The 16,642-nt window shown below is 38.9% G+C and overlaps 2 protein-coding genes across 2 annotated transcripts in view; one reads left to right on the top strand and one right to left on the bottom strand.

Annotated features, from left to right (window-relative positions):
• Positions 1–1,535: 1,535 nt before the first annotated feature.
• On the bottom strand, positions 1,536–8,698 carry LOC126475456 (bolA-like protein DDB_G0274169). The gene is made up of 4 exons (XM_050103338.1): positions 8,548–8,698; positions 8,199–8,434; positions 7,068–7,136; positions 1,536–1,753 (listed from the first exon to the last, which is right to left on the bottom strand). Exons 1-4 carry the CDS (start codon positions 8,573–8,575, stop codon positions 1,673–1,675), a joined length of 414 nt encoding a protein of 137 aa, XP_049959295.1. The 5' UTR covers positions 8,576–8,698; the 3' UTR covers positions 1,536–1,672.
• A 339-nt stretch (positions 8,699–9,037) lies between these two features.
• LOC126475451 (metallo-beta-lactamase domain-containing protein 1) overlaps positions 9,038–16,642 on the top strand; it is a 36,527-nt gene continuing 28,922 nt past the window's right edge. Inside the window, exons 1-2 of the mRNA XM_050103325.1 lie at positions 9,038–9,301; positions 9,584–9,748. Coding sequence (XP_049959282.1) covers positions 9,151–9,301; positions 9,584–9,748 — 316 coding nt within the window. The 5' untranslated portion in view covers positions 9,038–9,150. The remainder of the gene's footprint in view (positions 9,302–9,583; positions 9,749–16,642) is intronic.

Below are 16,642 nucleotides of genomic sequence, written 5' to 3' on the forward strand. Positions count from 1 at the left end.
GGCATCGTCATGATGTAGTAGTGCCTCTGCTATGGATCATGGGTCATAGAGCTAGATGACTCCAACAAATAAATGGTAAAATATAAATTTGCAATACAGCGCATGTGCAGTAGTGTATATATCAAGCTTGTTTAACATAATCTTTCAAAGTATATTGTAACTTTAATTTGTTTGTCCTATTTGTAATTATTATGATATCATTACATTGGTTGCTATTAATTTAAATAAACTATACAGTATTTCTCATAATATTATGGTTCATCTAGTTTTTACTTAACTGCTAATGTATGAAATGTACCAATATATGACTGTTAGAATAAGTATGACATGACACGTTGACCTCAAGTATCAGGCTGCCACATCTAAAGGCTTATAAAATTTTTTGTAACAATCTTATTTCATTTGTCTGGTCTTTTAGAGCTCAATTTATTATACTGATTCATATTCTGACAATTTGTTTTGATCTTAGAAAGCATACAAATATCTATGTGCTGGTTAGACTGTTACTGATCGATAGCTGAACATAAAACATAAACAACTCTCATTTTGAAATTCCTTGATATCTTTTAGAAAAAGTGAAACCAGCTTCTTGTTAGTATTTATGGAATAAACTCATGCAAATGTCAGGAACATTTTCCAACTAATAATCTTCATGATATAAGCGTTGTTACTGAACATATTTTGTGAATTTCAATACTAAAAGTCAAAAGCTGTCTAAAACTTTATGTTGCAATGTGTGATTGGATTTTGGATTTGATCAGTCAGCATACACCAGCTAGTTTTTGATTGAAAGCCATAAATTTTCTGCTTCTAATAATGAATGATGTAAGCAGTGACTGTTCGAAATATATACAAACAGTGGCATATCAATCACTCAGGGTTTCAGTTTTCTGACAGTTTTTTGTGAGCCAGTTTTGTTACAGTTTTATGCAATAAATATGTAATTCTGGAAGAGAGCATCATGTTAACCTGACTTTCTTGAAATTTCTCTCGGCATCTGCAAATCATTAGCTACATTGCCAAAAATTTAGCAAGTTGCATCTAACTGTTACATCCTGTTATACTTCACATGTTATATACCTTCATTTCATTGCATTTCATTTTATATTTTCATATAAACATTTTGAAAAATATTTGGAGTTTGGATAATTTGGCATGAAACTCACCTCAATTAGTCCAAATCAGCAATCTTTCACTGTACAGGTTTTACTCATTTCCTCTGCTCAGAAATTCCTTTATAGAAGACAAACTGTCACTGATTCACAATACTTAGTTTAATAAAAATATTTGTCACCTGTGCTATATATCTTCTTTACCATTGTTTCCTGACACAGAATTTTGCACCTCTTAATATAATTTCTTCCAAATATAAACATAAATTTCTGCTTTAACACATGATCTTAAACTGAAGTTAAGTTCATTTTCTTACTTAAAATAATTGATTAAATTTTCTGCATAACTTATTTCCCATTTCACCAGGTAGCAGATGATGTAATCACGAACTTGACGGGGAGATAAAAAGAAGCAAAACAATGTTTCTTGACATGAAAGAATCTTTATTTTAATGAAACCTACAGTTTATAACAATACATACTCAAGACAGTTGATTTACATGATACAGAGGCATACTTCTTTTATTTTCAAATATGCTTTCAGATGTGTTATGAAACATTTATTTTCCAAAACCACCTTTACATGCTGGACTAGACGTCACTTCCTTGCTTGACTCTTCCCACTGCTTCGGAGTTTTTGCCTTAAATGACACAAATTAAAGAGACTTCTTTGAAACTGTCACATATAGGTAAACAAGCATTACAGATTGCACATTCACCTCTTTTTATCAGTTTTACAAGGAGCTACCATCAGCAAGCAGATTAGCAAATAATAAATGAAGTTACAGTAGTCTCTCTTTCATAAAGATCATGGCTATGCACACTTAACAGTATAGAAATTGGCTGACAGAAATCACTTCTAGAAATCGTGTCACGTACAGCACTGACATGAATTAATTGTTTTTTCAGTTTATGTTGGTGACACTCAGAGCAGAAGTATAATTACATGAAAATGGTCCTTTAAGTATTCTAAACCTGTTCTAAGATGATACAAAAACTTTGTGGAAATGCAATACAGCTTCATTAGTTGCAGATGTTTAACCCCCCTCCCCCTTTTTTAAGAGTAATGTTCATAATGGTTGTGTGATTAATTCTAAATCTCAGTAGCCCTGAAATGGAAAACACTAAAGAAAATAAGAATCCAAATGCCAATAAAGACAAAAACAAGTTAGGAATATACGAATGATATAAAGTGCACTGATAGCTTGATTGCTGTATGTTAATGATTCACTAGCTGCTTTATGCCATTGTGTTTTGGGAAGGCATCTGAGATTATGTAAAAGAACTTGCTCTTCTTCTATCAGGAGTGTACTGAAAGTTTCTAGAGGAATGATGGGTACCAAGTGGTCGGAAAAAGGTGCAGGTCATTACCTTTTTCAAGAAAGACTGTTGCACAGATGCGCATAATTATAGGCCTATGTCACTGACATCAATCTGTTATAACATTATGGAACATGTTTTATTCTCAAGTGTTATGGTATTTTTTGAGAATGAAACTCCCCACTATAATAATCAACATGGATTTGATAAACCAAGATCTTGTAAAACTCAGGTTTCTCTTTTCAGCCAAAAAATTCAGAGCGTCAAACACAAAGTTGTCCAAGTAGATGCTGTTTTTCTTAATGTCTGGATGGTATTAGATAAATTTGCACTGTTCTTTAGTGCACAAAAGAAAAGCTTACTGAGTATTGGGACAGATTTGTGACTGGCTCCAGGACTTGTCAGCATGTAGCGCTTTTCTCACATGACATACTGAAAGCTTTGGATCAAGGTAGTCAAATAGATGCAGTATTTCTTGATTTCCAAAAAGCATTTGACTTAGTCCCACATCTTCATTTATTGTCAAAAGTATGATCATATGGCGTATCAAGTGAAATTTGTGACTGGACTGAAGGAACTGACCTGGAAGATTCTTGCAGACAGACATAAACCATCCTGGTCAAGTCTATTAACAAAGTTCCAAGAACTGGCTTTAAATGATGACTCTAGGAATATACTAATTCCCCTATGTACTGGTCACATAGGGATTGTGAGGATAAGATTAAAATAATTACTATGTGCACAGAGGCATTCAGTGAGATGGACACTCTGCCAAGCAACTAATGGTAACTTGCAGAGTGTACAATGATGAGACAAAACATTATGATGACCTTTTTCAAAGCTTGTTTGTCCATCTTTGGAACAAGATACACCACAGATTCTGTGTATCAGGGGTCCGACAGTTTCTTGGTAAGTTTGTGGAGGTATGTGGCATTAGATGTCTATGCACAGGTCATGTAATTTGTGTAAATAGCAGGCCACCGATTTATATACAATGTGATGGTGCCTGATAGTGACCCAGATGGGCTGCATAGGATTTACATCAGGTGATTTGGCTGCTGAGACATCAACATGAGTACATTATAATGCTCCTCAAACCACTGCAGCATGGTTCTGGCTCTGAGACATGGACAATCATGCTGCTGAAAGATGACATCGCCGTCGGGGAATACATCTAGCATGAAGGGATGCAGGTGGTTTGCAGCTGTCGGTGTGTCTTTGATTAGTGCCACAGGTCCTATGCAAGTGCAGGAGAATGTCTCCCATGGCACAGTACTGCTCCCACCAGCCTGCGGCTATGGCGCACTGCATGATTTGAGCCACCGTTCACAATGATGACAGCATTTGTGGAGACAACCGGCAACCTAGTGTAGCAAAAATGTGATTCACCTGAAGAGCCGACATGTTTCCATTAATCGATAGCTGAATCCTTGATGGTCCTGCATCCACTGCAATTGCAACTGGAGAGTCATTGTTTGGTCAACACGTGAACACACAGGAGTGGTCTGCTGTGGAGCTCCATGTTCAACAATGCACAATGAACGGTGTGCTCCGAAACACTTAGGTGTGCACCAGCATTGTGCTCTTTCGGCAGATATGCCATAGGTCACCATCTAAGCACTTCACAGAACAAATAAGCCTCCGAAACCCCATATTCTGTGAAAAGTCATGGACGTCCTTCCATTTAGTGTTTACTGGTAGTTTCCCTGCCCTTCTATTTCTTTTCATAGATGCTCACAACAGCAGCATGTGAACATTTGACCAGCTTCGCCATTTTCGAGATACTCCTTCACAGGCTCTGTGTAGCAATAATCTGTCCTTTGTCAAAGTCACTTACGTCTATGGATTTCCCCAGTTGAAGTCCATATCTGTGCTATGGTGATCCCTTAGCAGATCCATGCTCCACTAACATACTTTTGTTAGCATGTCACGTGTCGGCAATGCCACCAGGCAGCATCCAATGTCGTGTGAGCATTGGTCATAATGTTTTGCCTTATTAGTATAGATGTAGAGCTCAAAGTGTGGTTCTTAAAGGTTTGAAAATGGCAGATGTAAAGGTAAGTTAGGGAGTACCCCAAGGAAATGGTGTAGTGGATAACGTTGGAAGTACTATGATCCTGTTCACAGACAATGTTGTTTTCTACAGGAAAGTTGCAATTCCAGAATATGGTAGCAAATTACAGCAAAAGCTGTGTTACAGGGCCAGGTAGATGACCTTTAACATTAACAAATGTAGCACAATGTGCATAAATAGTTGAAGGATAATTTACTGTTTGTTTAGCAACTGTAAAGTACCTAGTAGTAATTGTCATGAGTGACCTAAATTGAACTTAAAACTAATGGTAGGAAATGCAGATATCAGGCTGACAGTCATTGAATGAATCATAAGGAAGTCTAATAAATAATTCATGAACAAAAGAAGTAACTTACAAAACATTTTTAAGTTAGAGTCCTGAGTATTGCTCAGCAGTCTGGGACCAACACAAAGGGGAGGGGGAAAAGGTAAAAAAAAGTGGGGGGGGGGGGGGGGAGAGGAAAAGATAGAGTTAAAAAGATAAAAAATAGGTAGGTAGGTATAGAGAGAGAGAGAGAGAGAGAGAGAGAGAGAGAGAGAGAGAGAGAGAGAGAGAGAGAGAGTTAAAATTCTGAGAGCATACGTTGTTTCAACAAGAGTAGACCAATGTATTGTTTTTCCACACACATCTCCCACAGTAACAATGATGAGAAAATCAAAGAAATTACAGTTCATGCAGTGGTTTACTCATACTTATTCTTCCCATTTACAAATGGAACATGGAAAAATGGGGGAGGGGGGTATATATTGTTGCCAGATGAACCCTCCAACACACATAAACTATGTGATCAAAAGTAGCCAGACACCCCCCACAAACTCACGGACTTCGAGTGTGGTCAGGTGATTGGGTGTCACCTGTGTCGTACGTATGTACACAAGATTTCCACACTCCTAAAGATCCCTTGGTCCACTGTTTCCAATGTGATAGTGAAGCGAAAATGTGAAGAGACGTGTACAGCACAAAAGCTTTCAGGCCGACCTCGTCTGTTGACTGACAGAGACCGCTGACAGTTGAAGAAGGTCGTAATATGTAATAGGCAGACAGCTATCCAGACCATCATACAGGAATTCCAAACTGCATCAGGATCCAGTGCAAGTATTATGAAAGTTAGGGGGAAGGTGAGGTGAGAAAACTTCGATTTAATGGACGAGCAGCTGTTTATACACCACACATCACACTGGTAAATGCCAAATGACACCTCACTTGGTGTAAGGAGTGTAAACATTGGACAATTGAACTTTGAAAAAATATTGTGTGGAGTACACAATGTGGCAATCCAATTACAGGGTGTGCCCAGTGAACATCATTTGCAGGCATGTGTAGTGCCAACAGTAACTTTCGGAGGCACTAGAGTTATGGTATGGTTGTGTTTTCAATGGAGGGAGCTTGCACTCATTGTTATTTTGCATGGCACTATCACAGCACAAGACTACATTGATGTTTTAGGTGCCTTCTTGCTTCCCAATGTTGAAGAGCGATTCGGGGATGGTGACTGCATCTTTCAACACAACTGAGCACTTGTTCATAATGCACAGCCTGTGGCAGAATGGTTACTTGATAACAACATCCCTGTATTGAACTGGCCTGCACAGAGTTCTAACCTGAATCCTATACAACACTTTTGGGATGTTTTGGAACGCTGACTTCATACCAGGCTTCACCTACTGACATCATGCAGCACTCCGTGAAGAATGGACTGCCATTCCCCAAGAAATCTTCAAGCAACTGATTGAGCATATGCCTGCAAGAGTGGAAGCTGTAATCAAGGCTACGGGTGGGCAACAGCATACTGAATTCTAGCATTACTGATGGAGGGCATCACAAAGTTCTAAGTCATTTTCAGCCAGGAGTTCGGATACTTCTGATCACATAATGCAGCACAATGATGGTGGCTTGGAGAGTATAGATGTGGATGTAGAAGTACAATGTATGAAGTCAAAGAAAGGTGATCTACTTTTATACCATCAAAATACAGCAATTTGCACAACTCGTAGAATTAGTAAGTTTTTTAGTCAGGTGAGGTGTTGTTGCAGGGTCATACACATTTTCCAACTGTGACTCTTTATATACTGAAGTCAAGCAGAATTATTCATATGATGTGGATGTAACACCCTACATAAGTGTGCTGAATACCATTCTTCAAGAGGAGTGTACACAAACAGTTGTTCTGAAAAATATTTTCACTTTTTCCTCTGGTTTGGTCAGTCACTCTTCATGAGAGCACACATCTCTTGCACTTTCTTTGGACATATACAGAAAATAATGAATTCAGAACAACTATTGCATGAGTATAATTTTAGGTGGTGTAGCTTACTTTAGGATATTACCTGGTGCTGAAATATGTATTTGGTTGTACTAAAACTTGAGCATATGCTCATGGATGCTCCCTCTCTCAAAAGTTCCTAACATATGATGTAGCACAATGTGTCTTAAATGCATTTGCTCTCTCCATTTCTCTACATTCTGGTTGCACAATTTATATGATAGATATAAAGAGAATATTGTACAGCGTACATTATGCCCTGTAGTAAGTACTTGTTCTTATTTTAAGTACACTTACCACAATTGACAAGGCATGAACACCATTTTTCAGTTCATCCTTCAGTATTTCATTTACTATTCGATGCCTCTGAAATAAAATGAAAAATATTAAATACTCACTGCACATAGTGACTAAATTACATGGCAAATTGCTGAAATTATATGTTACTGAAATGTTAACGGACTTGATTAAACACACTATAGATGGTATAAAGGTGTTCCATAGGTGGACAATGCATATAACTGAGAAAATTGCAACTTTTTGTTTAGTGGTGTCTTTCCTTTCATTTTACTAGGTTACATTTAGCTTGTGTAAGCACAAATAGTATTTACCAATGTAGTAATAGTTTATTGATTAAGTTCTGTCTTTTTTTGTGTACTGGTGTGTCTACATTGGCTCTTCCCACATCCCACAAGGTTCTCAGTCCTTATGGTGTCTATGGTACCCAATGGATTATGAAAATTCAACAGATACTGACACAAATAAAAATCTTACAGAATGAAAAATATATGACAGAAAAATTATAAAACTAAAGCCTTTATCATAAGCTAATGCACAATGACAAAATTTTCAGCATGTAATAATACTAGTTTTCTTTACTAAACAATACCCATATATGTTACTTTTGAAATGTCTGCCTTTGTTAAATTCAGTAACCACAGTTATGCTTTCTACTGCCTTAGAAAGAGCAAATAATGTTTTTGAATTTTAGATGAATAAGTAAAAGTTTAAAAATGTTTGAGCATTTGGAACATTCCCTCCGTTGTTCCAGGCCAACACTAATAACTAATGACTTGGCATCAGTGGTGATTTCATTATGCCCAGTTTCTGGTCATTGATTCTTTTAAGTATATTCAAATCTGCAGAAACGCTTATTGGCCCTACTGAAAAAAGAGGATCATGTGAGATACTACCAAATATGGTATGGGCAATCGTGGAAGGCATGAATAATTTAGAATAACAGCGTTTGGCCATTTACACATTAAACGTAGTTCTCAGATCAACTGTACAAAATCATTATTCAGGGGGTGTCAAACACAACGCAACTAAATGTAAAGAATGCACTTGTTTCATGCAGTCACTTGACAGTTCATTCTAACCAAAGATCTGAAAAAAGTACGAAAAACTTTATATTACATATCAACCCACATTTATAAGAGGCAACGTTTCAAATTTTTCTGAAACGACGACGACTTTGAAATGAGTTTCCGAACCACGGGGCACATTATGCATGTATGATTCATTAATAATCTGAATATGGTGTGGCTGCAAATTCTCTGACAGTTTTTGGCGTATTGATGTTTCAATCGGTTTCGCAGCTGGTTCTGAATTAATAGACATTTTATTTAACCCACATCGACCACAGAGTCGTACGTTTTGTACACCTGTAAAGAAAAAGGTTCATCATAAGGAATATGGTTGGAAGGAATTGTAAACAAATTGAAAATTTTGTTCGATGTGGCTAATGAGTTTAATTGACATAAGGAAATATTCTCACTTGTAACCAATTTGACTGATCGAATCATTCGCAGAGTCGTCGACTATTGAAGGAGACAATCAGCTGTCTAGCATAAACAAACCACAACTGCTTACTACAGCACTGGCAACCCAAACTCGACAAGCTGCGCGCATCTTCCGTTTAACGATTTAAATTGTGACGACTTACTAAAAGTGTATTTACTTCTTTTTGGAGAGGAGAAACTTGCGTCATTAAAAAATAAATAAAAAGTACTCATTGGGCAAATGTGTGTGTTTCGGACTATAAGAGGACAGCTGACTTTAGAGTCTATGATATGAGAGTGGACAACAATACTTGACGAATTTTTGTACTCGCGATGTCACTTTGTAAGCCCAGTGTCTGTAACTAGATGTTATTTATTTTTGCATGTATTTTAAGTACGTTTTACAAACGGATTTCATTTGATGGTTGTATTATTGTAACTCTGTCCATAGCACTTCACTTGACTACCTACAGCTAGCTACATCTTTGGTCAGCAAATTTGAGGAATCTTTGACAATGTTTTGATCAGCTGTGCGTGATTTTCAAATTTGATTGTCGTCGCGCAAGAAATTTTGTGGATGATCTGAAACTACTTGAATCATGGCGTATGAAGTACATGTGCTTTACGATGGATTCTCGAAGATGACGGAGAATGGAATGGAAGCTAACTGTAGTTGCACGTTAATTAAAGGACCGAAAAAAATAATAGTCGATACTATGACAGCATGGGACAAGGAACTTATAATCGAAGGTTCTCTAATTTTTTGTTTTGTAACGAATGACGCTTCTTGCTTTCTTTTTTTAATAACCTTTTTTATTTTGACCTAAATACAAATATCTAAGACCAAGCATTTGAAAATATTTATTTTCTTAAAACACTTTTCGAGCCCCTTCAGCGTCCTATTCAGGTGGGACATGCAATTATCAGTATGTGCATTCAGTTAATACATATCCATATAGTGTACAATATTCATAATAGATAAGCTTAATGTTGAGCTTTGCCGCAGTTTAATTGAAATCACTCATTCTGCAGGACTAGCACGCCATGGAGTCACCTGCGAAGAAATTGACTATGTGGTTTGTACTCACGGTCATTCAGATCATATAGGGAACAACAACCTTTTTATGAATGCAAAACATATTGTGGGGTTTTCTGTATCCTTCAAGAATACATATTTTATTCATCCATTCGAAACAGGTAAGTAACTCCATTATCTTTTGGAGTTTGTCAAAAGTAGGATTATAATACATAAACAAAAATTGGCACTTTACAAAGATACAGCGAATAGTAAGTGATATCAGCGGAATGCATTTTCATTGTACAGTGGAATGTGCACTGATAATTGGCCAGAAAGTTTCAGTGAGTGATACTCTTTACAATGTATGGTTATCAGCCATCTGCTTAACTTTTTGCAGAATGGTGTAAACAATTGTTGTTGTAACAGTAAACATAGCCAGTGAGTTTTCTGTGTTGGATGTCATGCTTAGTCACTAGTCAAATACGTCCCAAACATCCAGCACTGCACGATATATTGCGATAATTCGTGTAGATCCCAGTAAAATGGCAGTTGGCAGATGGCTATATTATCAATGCCAGCAGTCTTAAAATGCCCAATAAGATCTTTTAGTACTGCTCCCAATGTACCGAGAACCACTGGGAACTCTTTTATTTGCTTATGCCAATGCCACTGTAGCTCAGTTTTCAAGCCCTCATACATGGAGTGTTTTCAAGTTATTTGTCATCTTATCAATCATTTGGAATAACAGTATCAGTGATACACACTTTTTCTCCACAACTGTGATGTCTAGTATACTGTTTTACAGCATTCAATCTGTCTGAAATTGAAAATACCACATTAATTTGCAATGTTTGTTTTCTTTAACTTTTTGTAGCTGGTGATACCACCAAATCCTTTTCACTGGCAGTTGGTAATTTTGGCTAAGTTCCAGCAGATCATTCGTGCATTGTTGTGCCTCTGCTTGTAATCAGTCTGAGCAATAATTTTGCTGTATCTCAAGATACAGTCAGCTGTTTCATCGTTATTTTTGCAGGGTATGTACTTTCAGTTCTTTGCTGATTTCTCGATTCTGGTTGTAATGGCGTTTGTTCTGATTGCTTGTCTCTTTGCAGCAAAAGTTAGTCTTTCAGTTTCTTTAATCAGATTTCTGTTGGTCACTCAAGACCAGGTATTTTCTCAGTCGATTTTACCTTCAGTCTTCTGCAAAAAAATCTGCCCATGCAACGCTTTTGTAATGGAGTCAGAAAGAGTTGAATGGGCAAGTGGTTGTGTGCTGGAGGTGGGTGGAGGCATAGGCGATGAAGGCAGCTGGTTGGTGTCACAGTTCTTTATTATCAACCATAAGTGGATACAGTGCAGCATACCTGCAGTAAGCAGACAACAGGTGTCGAACCCTGCAAACAGGAGCACAGGTCTGGATGAGTCACTGTAGGCGGTCTGATAGTGAATGGACTTGACTACCAGTGCATTCCACATGGCAGATGGCTGTTGGTGAGTCAGGGTGGCTTGACACTGCCGGGCTTGTGTGGATGGAGAGAGGGAGGCTGGTGGCCAGTGTAGTGGGAAACAGCAGTGACATCCAGATAAGGAACTCTGGACCAATTGGTGGGGTGCTGCATCTGGTTGTGTTGGGCCCCAGTGGCACAGAGCTGGGAGGACCCCAGTTTATATGTCTGACAATGAGGTGGTGGCAGGTTCCCTGGCTGACAGTCTCGTGTAGACAGCGGCAGAGTGAAGTTGGCATGATGGATAGGCCAACAGGCAGCAGTTGTTTACTCACAGCCAGGCTGCATCAATGATAGCTCCATCAATGACAGCTGCTTCACAAGGGTGTCGGTGACCCACAGCAGAGACCAACACGTGGCGGGTGTCAATACATGGCCCAGCCATGCCAATGACCTGCTTGGCCAACCCAGGGGATATATGTGGTTGAGGAGGCTTTTTAATATGGAAGACAAGTACTGCCACATATATTCAGTGCCACTGAATCTTCCTAACACTGGTCATTGCCTGGAGAACTGAGTTGCTATTGAAGAAGCTGTTGATACTGCGAAATGCTATGCTGGCTGGCTGCAATCCATGCCCTGATATGGCATCAGGCTCCTGTCTGGATGTGTGTAGCTACATTTACACTCTGTGAGCAATGATTCGACCCACTGAATTTCTGCTTGAGAAACTGGCTGTAACAGAAGTATTTTTCAGTTGTTTACATTTTGTATTCTGCTACTCAAGGCCGGACTGACCACTCTTGAGTGACCAATACCTTTTAGTATTCTTTTTCCTTTCTACATTTGTGCTATGTTCACTGTCTTGACTCCTGTGATGGACAGGAGTGGAGTCTTTAGGTACTGTTTTGCCCTATCCTTCTTTATTTCTTTTGTTTTTAGTCCAGTAAGCAGCTGTCATTCCACCTTGTAGGAAGAGACGCCTATCAATGCATCCCCACAAATTTTTCTTATTTTTGTATTGTCTTCCTTATTGTCACTTGATTCCAAATAGCTAATAAGAAGACATGAGGAACATGTGTGCCCTCTTTTGTCCTTAGTAGTACTAGGTGCTCATCCGGCACTCAAGACAAGTCCAAGCCTTTGTTGGCTTGTGTGAACTTATCTGTATGCATATTGCCATATAATGCTGTATAACTATGTCATAACAAATAAGGATCTTTATTTACAAAGTAAAGGTGTCTGTGGTAGCATTGCTATGGTCATATTCTTGGATGTAGTGACTGAGGAAGTATCAAAATTCCATTGTTCTCATATACTGACATTACTACAAAATCACAATTTGGTGATGCCTCTCACTCCAAGAGACTTGTCCAGCAGATTGTGCTGCACATACTCAACAATGTCACTGACCTGAGGGTCATAGTCACTTTTCAGCTACCCTGTGTGCCCTTAGTCCGCCTGTCATTGTTATCATAGATCATAATACTTTGCTGAATACCTGATATATTCTCCTGCAGTTTCGTGTTTTTAGCTGGGACAGATATATCTCAGATGGATTTTTTGTTGTCATGCTCATTGAATCTCAAGGGACATAGTATTTGAATTGATGATGTCACGACCAACGGCTCATCTTGCATCTGTGGTATCTCAGTGCACTGCTGCCTTGAATCAGTGTTGTGTGATGAAAAGACAGGAAACCCTAACCATATGATATTGTTGTGACGTTTGATCTGTGCTTTTCTTTGGCAGTGCTGTACTACTGTTTACATCTACCTTATTAAAACTAAGTAATATTCCTTAATTTTTGCTCTGGTGGTCATCATACTTATCCTATTTCCTATAACACACTGTAACCATTTATAGCACTTACTTTAGTTTATATAGAAATATCATATGCTAAATTCCTGCTTCTCTATCTACAACTCATGCTCATAATTTCCTGTTATTTACATTGACCTAAATTTTCTTGGTGCCCATGGCCTTCCTTGTCTTAGCCTCGTGTTTTCTCTGCATTACGTGGTGTAATGCTGTTTTTGTCAGCATGAGTTTATATGCCCAGATAAATTACATTGTGTATATGTAGTCTGTGTCATCAGTTCATCCCTTAGCTCCATCCCAGGTACCATAACTGAGACTATCCATCACATAATGGGAAGAGGACAGCAGGAAGAGGACAAACACCAGGATACAAGGACCCTACGAATGGTATAAGATATGTACTTGCTGCCACTTACATTTACTGTTATCGGACACATTGAATCACCATTGTAGTCCTCAACTGATCTGCTCTTCAACATCCTACAGACCTTCTGACACCCAAGTGTAACAGTATTGGAAATGACACCAGGAAGAATGTAATGAGTAAATGATTCTCTGCTGGAGTTGGATGGAGGCATAGATGATGAAGGTATCCATGTGTTGTAAAAGTTCTTTATTGTTAACACTAGACAGACATAAAGCAGTGTGCCTCTGATGGATGTTGACTCTGCCTCCAGGCATGCCAGTGTGGACACACCATTGCAAACAGCGCAGTAGTGAGCAGACTTGGCTACTTGCGCATTCCAAGAGGCCAACTGTTGCTGAGTTGGGATGTTATGACAGTGTCCTGGCTCAGGTGGCCAGAATGAGGCAGGCCTGTGACCAGCCTAGTAGGAAATGGTGGTGGTGATGGGGGAACGACTCCTTGACCAGTTAGTGATTCACTGCTGCTGGAAGCAGCAGAGATCACCTCAGTGATACAGAGTGAGAAGACCCTCAGTTTTTACATAGTACCCCATAAACTGCTGTCAGGATCAATGGCTGTCTGTCTAATGGAGATGACAACAGAGTGAAGGTGACCAGCAGTTGTTGGTTCGCAGCCCAGCTGCATCAATGATAATTAAGTCACAAGATTTTTGGTAATGCCATAGCAGAGATCAACACCTGGTGCCGTGGCAGGTGTTGATGCATAGCCCATCTGTGCTGATGACTTGCTCAGTTGGCCCAAGGGTGTATATAGTTAATGCAGAAGACAAGGGCTGCTTCATGCCGTGCCGTTGAAACTTCCTGAAGGCTGGTCATTGCTCGGAGATAAAGGTCACTATTGAGGAAGCTGTCAAATGTCTGCATCAGCTGGCTGCGACTCATGCTCTGAATATGGCACTGGGCTCCTGGCTGTGTCTGTACTGTTACACTTTATTGCATAGGCTGTCAGTCCGGCTTGGCAGTACAACTTTTCTGTGTGATGAATCTTGGTTTGTTGTATCTTGAGAAGCTTTCTGTTGTTGACTTCAATCAGCGTTGATTCTTTGCTATCTTTCACACAGTTTGCCAAAGCATTCCTTTCTTCTTCCAGTGTCTGCTTTTGTGGGCAAGTACAGCCTGTTGACGTCACGGAAATACGGAAGCGTCCGATCCCGCCCGTCTGCTTTGACCCATGATGTCACAAATATGGCGGAAACAAAAACACACACACACACACACACACACACACACACACACACACACTTTCCAGAAGAAGCCTAATGACATTAACGGGACAAGTGCGGGAAATGGGGTGTTTTGGGTGGGGGGGCAAACTAAATATAAACAAATTTAGATGCCTTGCGTTGCTACAACATGTAAGTGAAGACAGCCATGCGTGAATACCCACCCACCTCCCCAGAGGTCGTAACCCCTGCAACCCATAGAAGATAAAGATGCTTCAGTAGCTGATTAGTGTTTTTCGCCTTTTTTAAAAAAAAATCTCACGGGATAGAACGAACAGATCAGAAAGATAAATATAATAAACTAAAACAGGAATTGGAGGAAACAAATAATTAAAATAAGTAATAAGTGTTTTTCAATTAAAAAAAAAAAAATCTCACGAGATAGAATGAACAGATCAGAAAAGTAAATAAAATAAGATAAAACAGGACTGGAGACAGCCACACTTAAACCAAACTCCGCGCCGTCATGACGTCACACACGACAGCACCCTTACGTCACGGGTCAAAGCCGACGCGTGTGATCGGACGCTTCTGTCGACCCGACATCACTGTCAAGGGTGGATCTTTTGGGTTTACTTTTTACTGACAATATGTTTTACATGCCCATGCTTGATGTAATCCTGCTGCAGAATGCCCAGGTTTTTGTAGGGTTGTAGCACGTGATGATTTGTTCATTAGGCATTTCAATGACTCCACTTTCTTAGTTTTGCCCTTCTTTAGTGCCAGTGGGGTATACTTAATCTAAGCTGAATTCTGTGCTGTTGTCACAACTGAAGATTTAGATTGTATTTGTCAGAGACTGGTTTCAGTTTCAGGTTTTCCATGGAGAATTTCTCGCTGTTTGATAGGCCACATTTGTTTTCTGTGATATCATTGGCAGTGGAATCAAGACAATGACGGAAAGCAGTGGGGACACGAGTGCTTCTGGAAGGTGCCTATCTTGACGTTGACTAGTCCGTAAGTTCAGTATCTGACAAATGGTTCTCTATTCCAGTGTATCTACAATTTCTCCGTGAATTCCCTGTTTTTGCTGCTCCTGATGATTTCCAGATGCTTTATGGTCCATCTGTGTGGCAGTGAGTCAAAGGCTTTTTCTATAGTCTAAAGCTTTTTGTAGTCAATCACAGTCATAATACATAGACATGTTTTCTGGCTTTTGCAGTTTTCCAGAACCATTTTGTTGATCAGCAGCTGGTCTTTGTCCTCTTGCTTTTTCACTTGTCACCTTTTTGTCCTACTGGTATGATTATGTATTCTTCCAGAAAGTCTTGAATTCTGATGGTTATGGTGCCTCTCAGAAACTTTAACGAACTGGACAAAGATGCTAGTGACCTGTAATTACTGGGTATTGTTCATCTTTCTGTTTTAAATAATTTTTTCCAGTTGTTAGCTGTTCATTGATGTTTCCTGTCTGGGTTAAAGCTGAAAATTGTGGTACAATGCTTTGACTTCGACCTGTGAGGTCAACAGATTTCTCATCTTTAGAAGTGCTCTTCATGCCATTGCCATTCTGCTTTTATTTCCTCTGTACTTTTGCCATTATCAGTTTTTTTGCTGCCCAAACAGCAAAATTCATCTACTACTTTTAAGTGTCTCATTTTCTAATCTGATTCTCTTTGCATCACCTGATTTAATTTGACTACATTGCATTATTCTCGTTTTGTTTTTGTTGATATTTATCTTATATTCTCTTTTCAAAGCAGTGTCCATTCTGTTCAACTGCTTTCCCAGGTCGTTTGCTGTCTGGCAGAATTAAAATGCCATCGGCAGCCCTTGAATGTTGTATTTCTTCTCCCTCAATTTTAATTCCATTATCAGTGTTTAAGAACTGCAACTAAGCTACTGCTTATGGCTGGTATGTAGCTCAACTGAGAGGAAAGATAAGTCATTATTGTGGTGTGCTGCCTCTCCCCCCACTCACCGTTTATGTATTGGGAGCTACTTGACACCATCCTCACGTCTTATTTTCTCTTTTTGTTTTTGCCAGTAGTTTCACTTTGTATTCACCTTCTCCTTTTTACCGTAATTTACTATACAATTTTATCCCGCCTATATATACTCAATAATACGTCACCCACTTCCAAACCATAACCAAATTTATTTATTTATTTTTTTTATTTATTTTTATTTATTTATTTTTTTTTTTTTTTTTTTTTCG

The sequence above is a fragment of the Schistocerca serialis genome, chromosome 1 (assembly GCF_023864345.2).
Source record: "Schistocerca serialis cubense isolate TAMUIC-IGC-003099 chromosome 1, iqSchSeri2.2, whole genome shotgun sequence".
NCBI lineage: Eukaryota > Metazoa > Arthropoda > Insecta > Orthoptera > Acrididae > Schistocerca > Schistocerca serialis.

Coding starts and splice junctions, on each gene's coding strand:
- LOC126475456 (XM_050103338.1), bottom strand. CDS start 8,575: ATGATTCGATCAGTCAAATTGGTTACAA. Junction 7,137..8,198: donor AAACGTTGCCTCTTATAAAT/GTGGGTTGATAT, acceptor ATTTTATTTCAG/AGGCATCGAATAGTAAATGA. Junction 1,754..7,067: donor TTCATGCCTTGTCAATTGTG/GTAAGTGTACTT, acceptor GTGTCATTTAAG/GCAAAAACTCCGAAGCAGTG.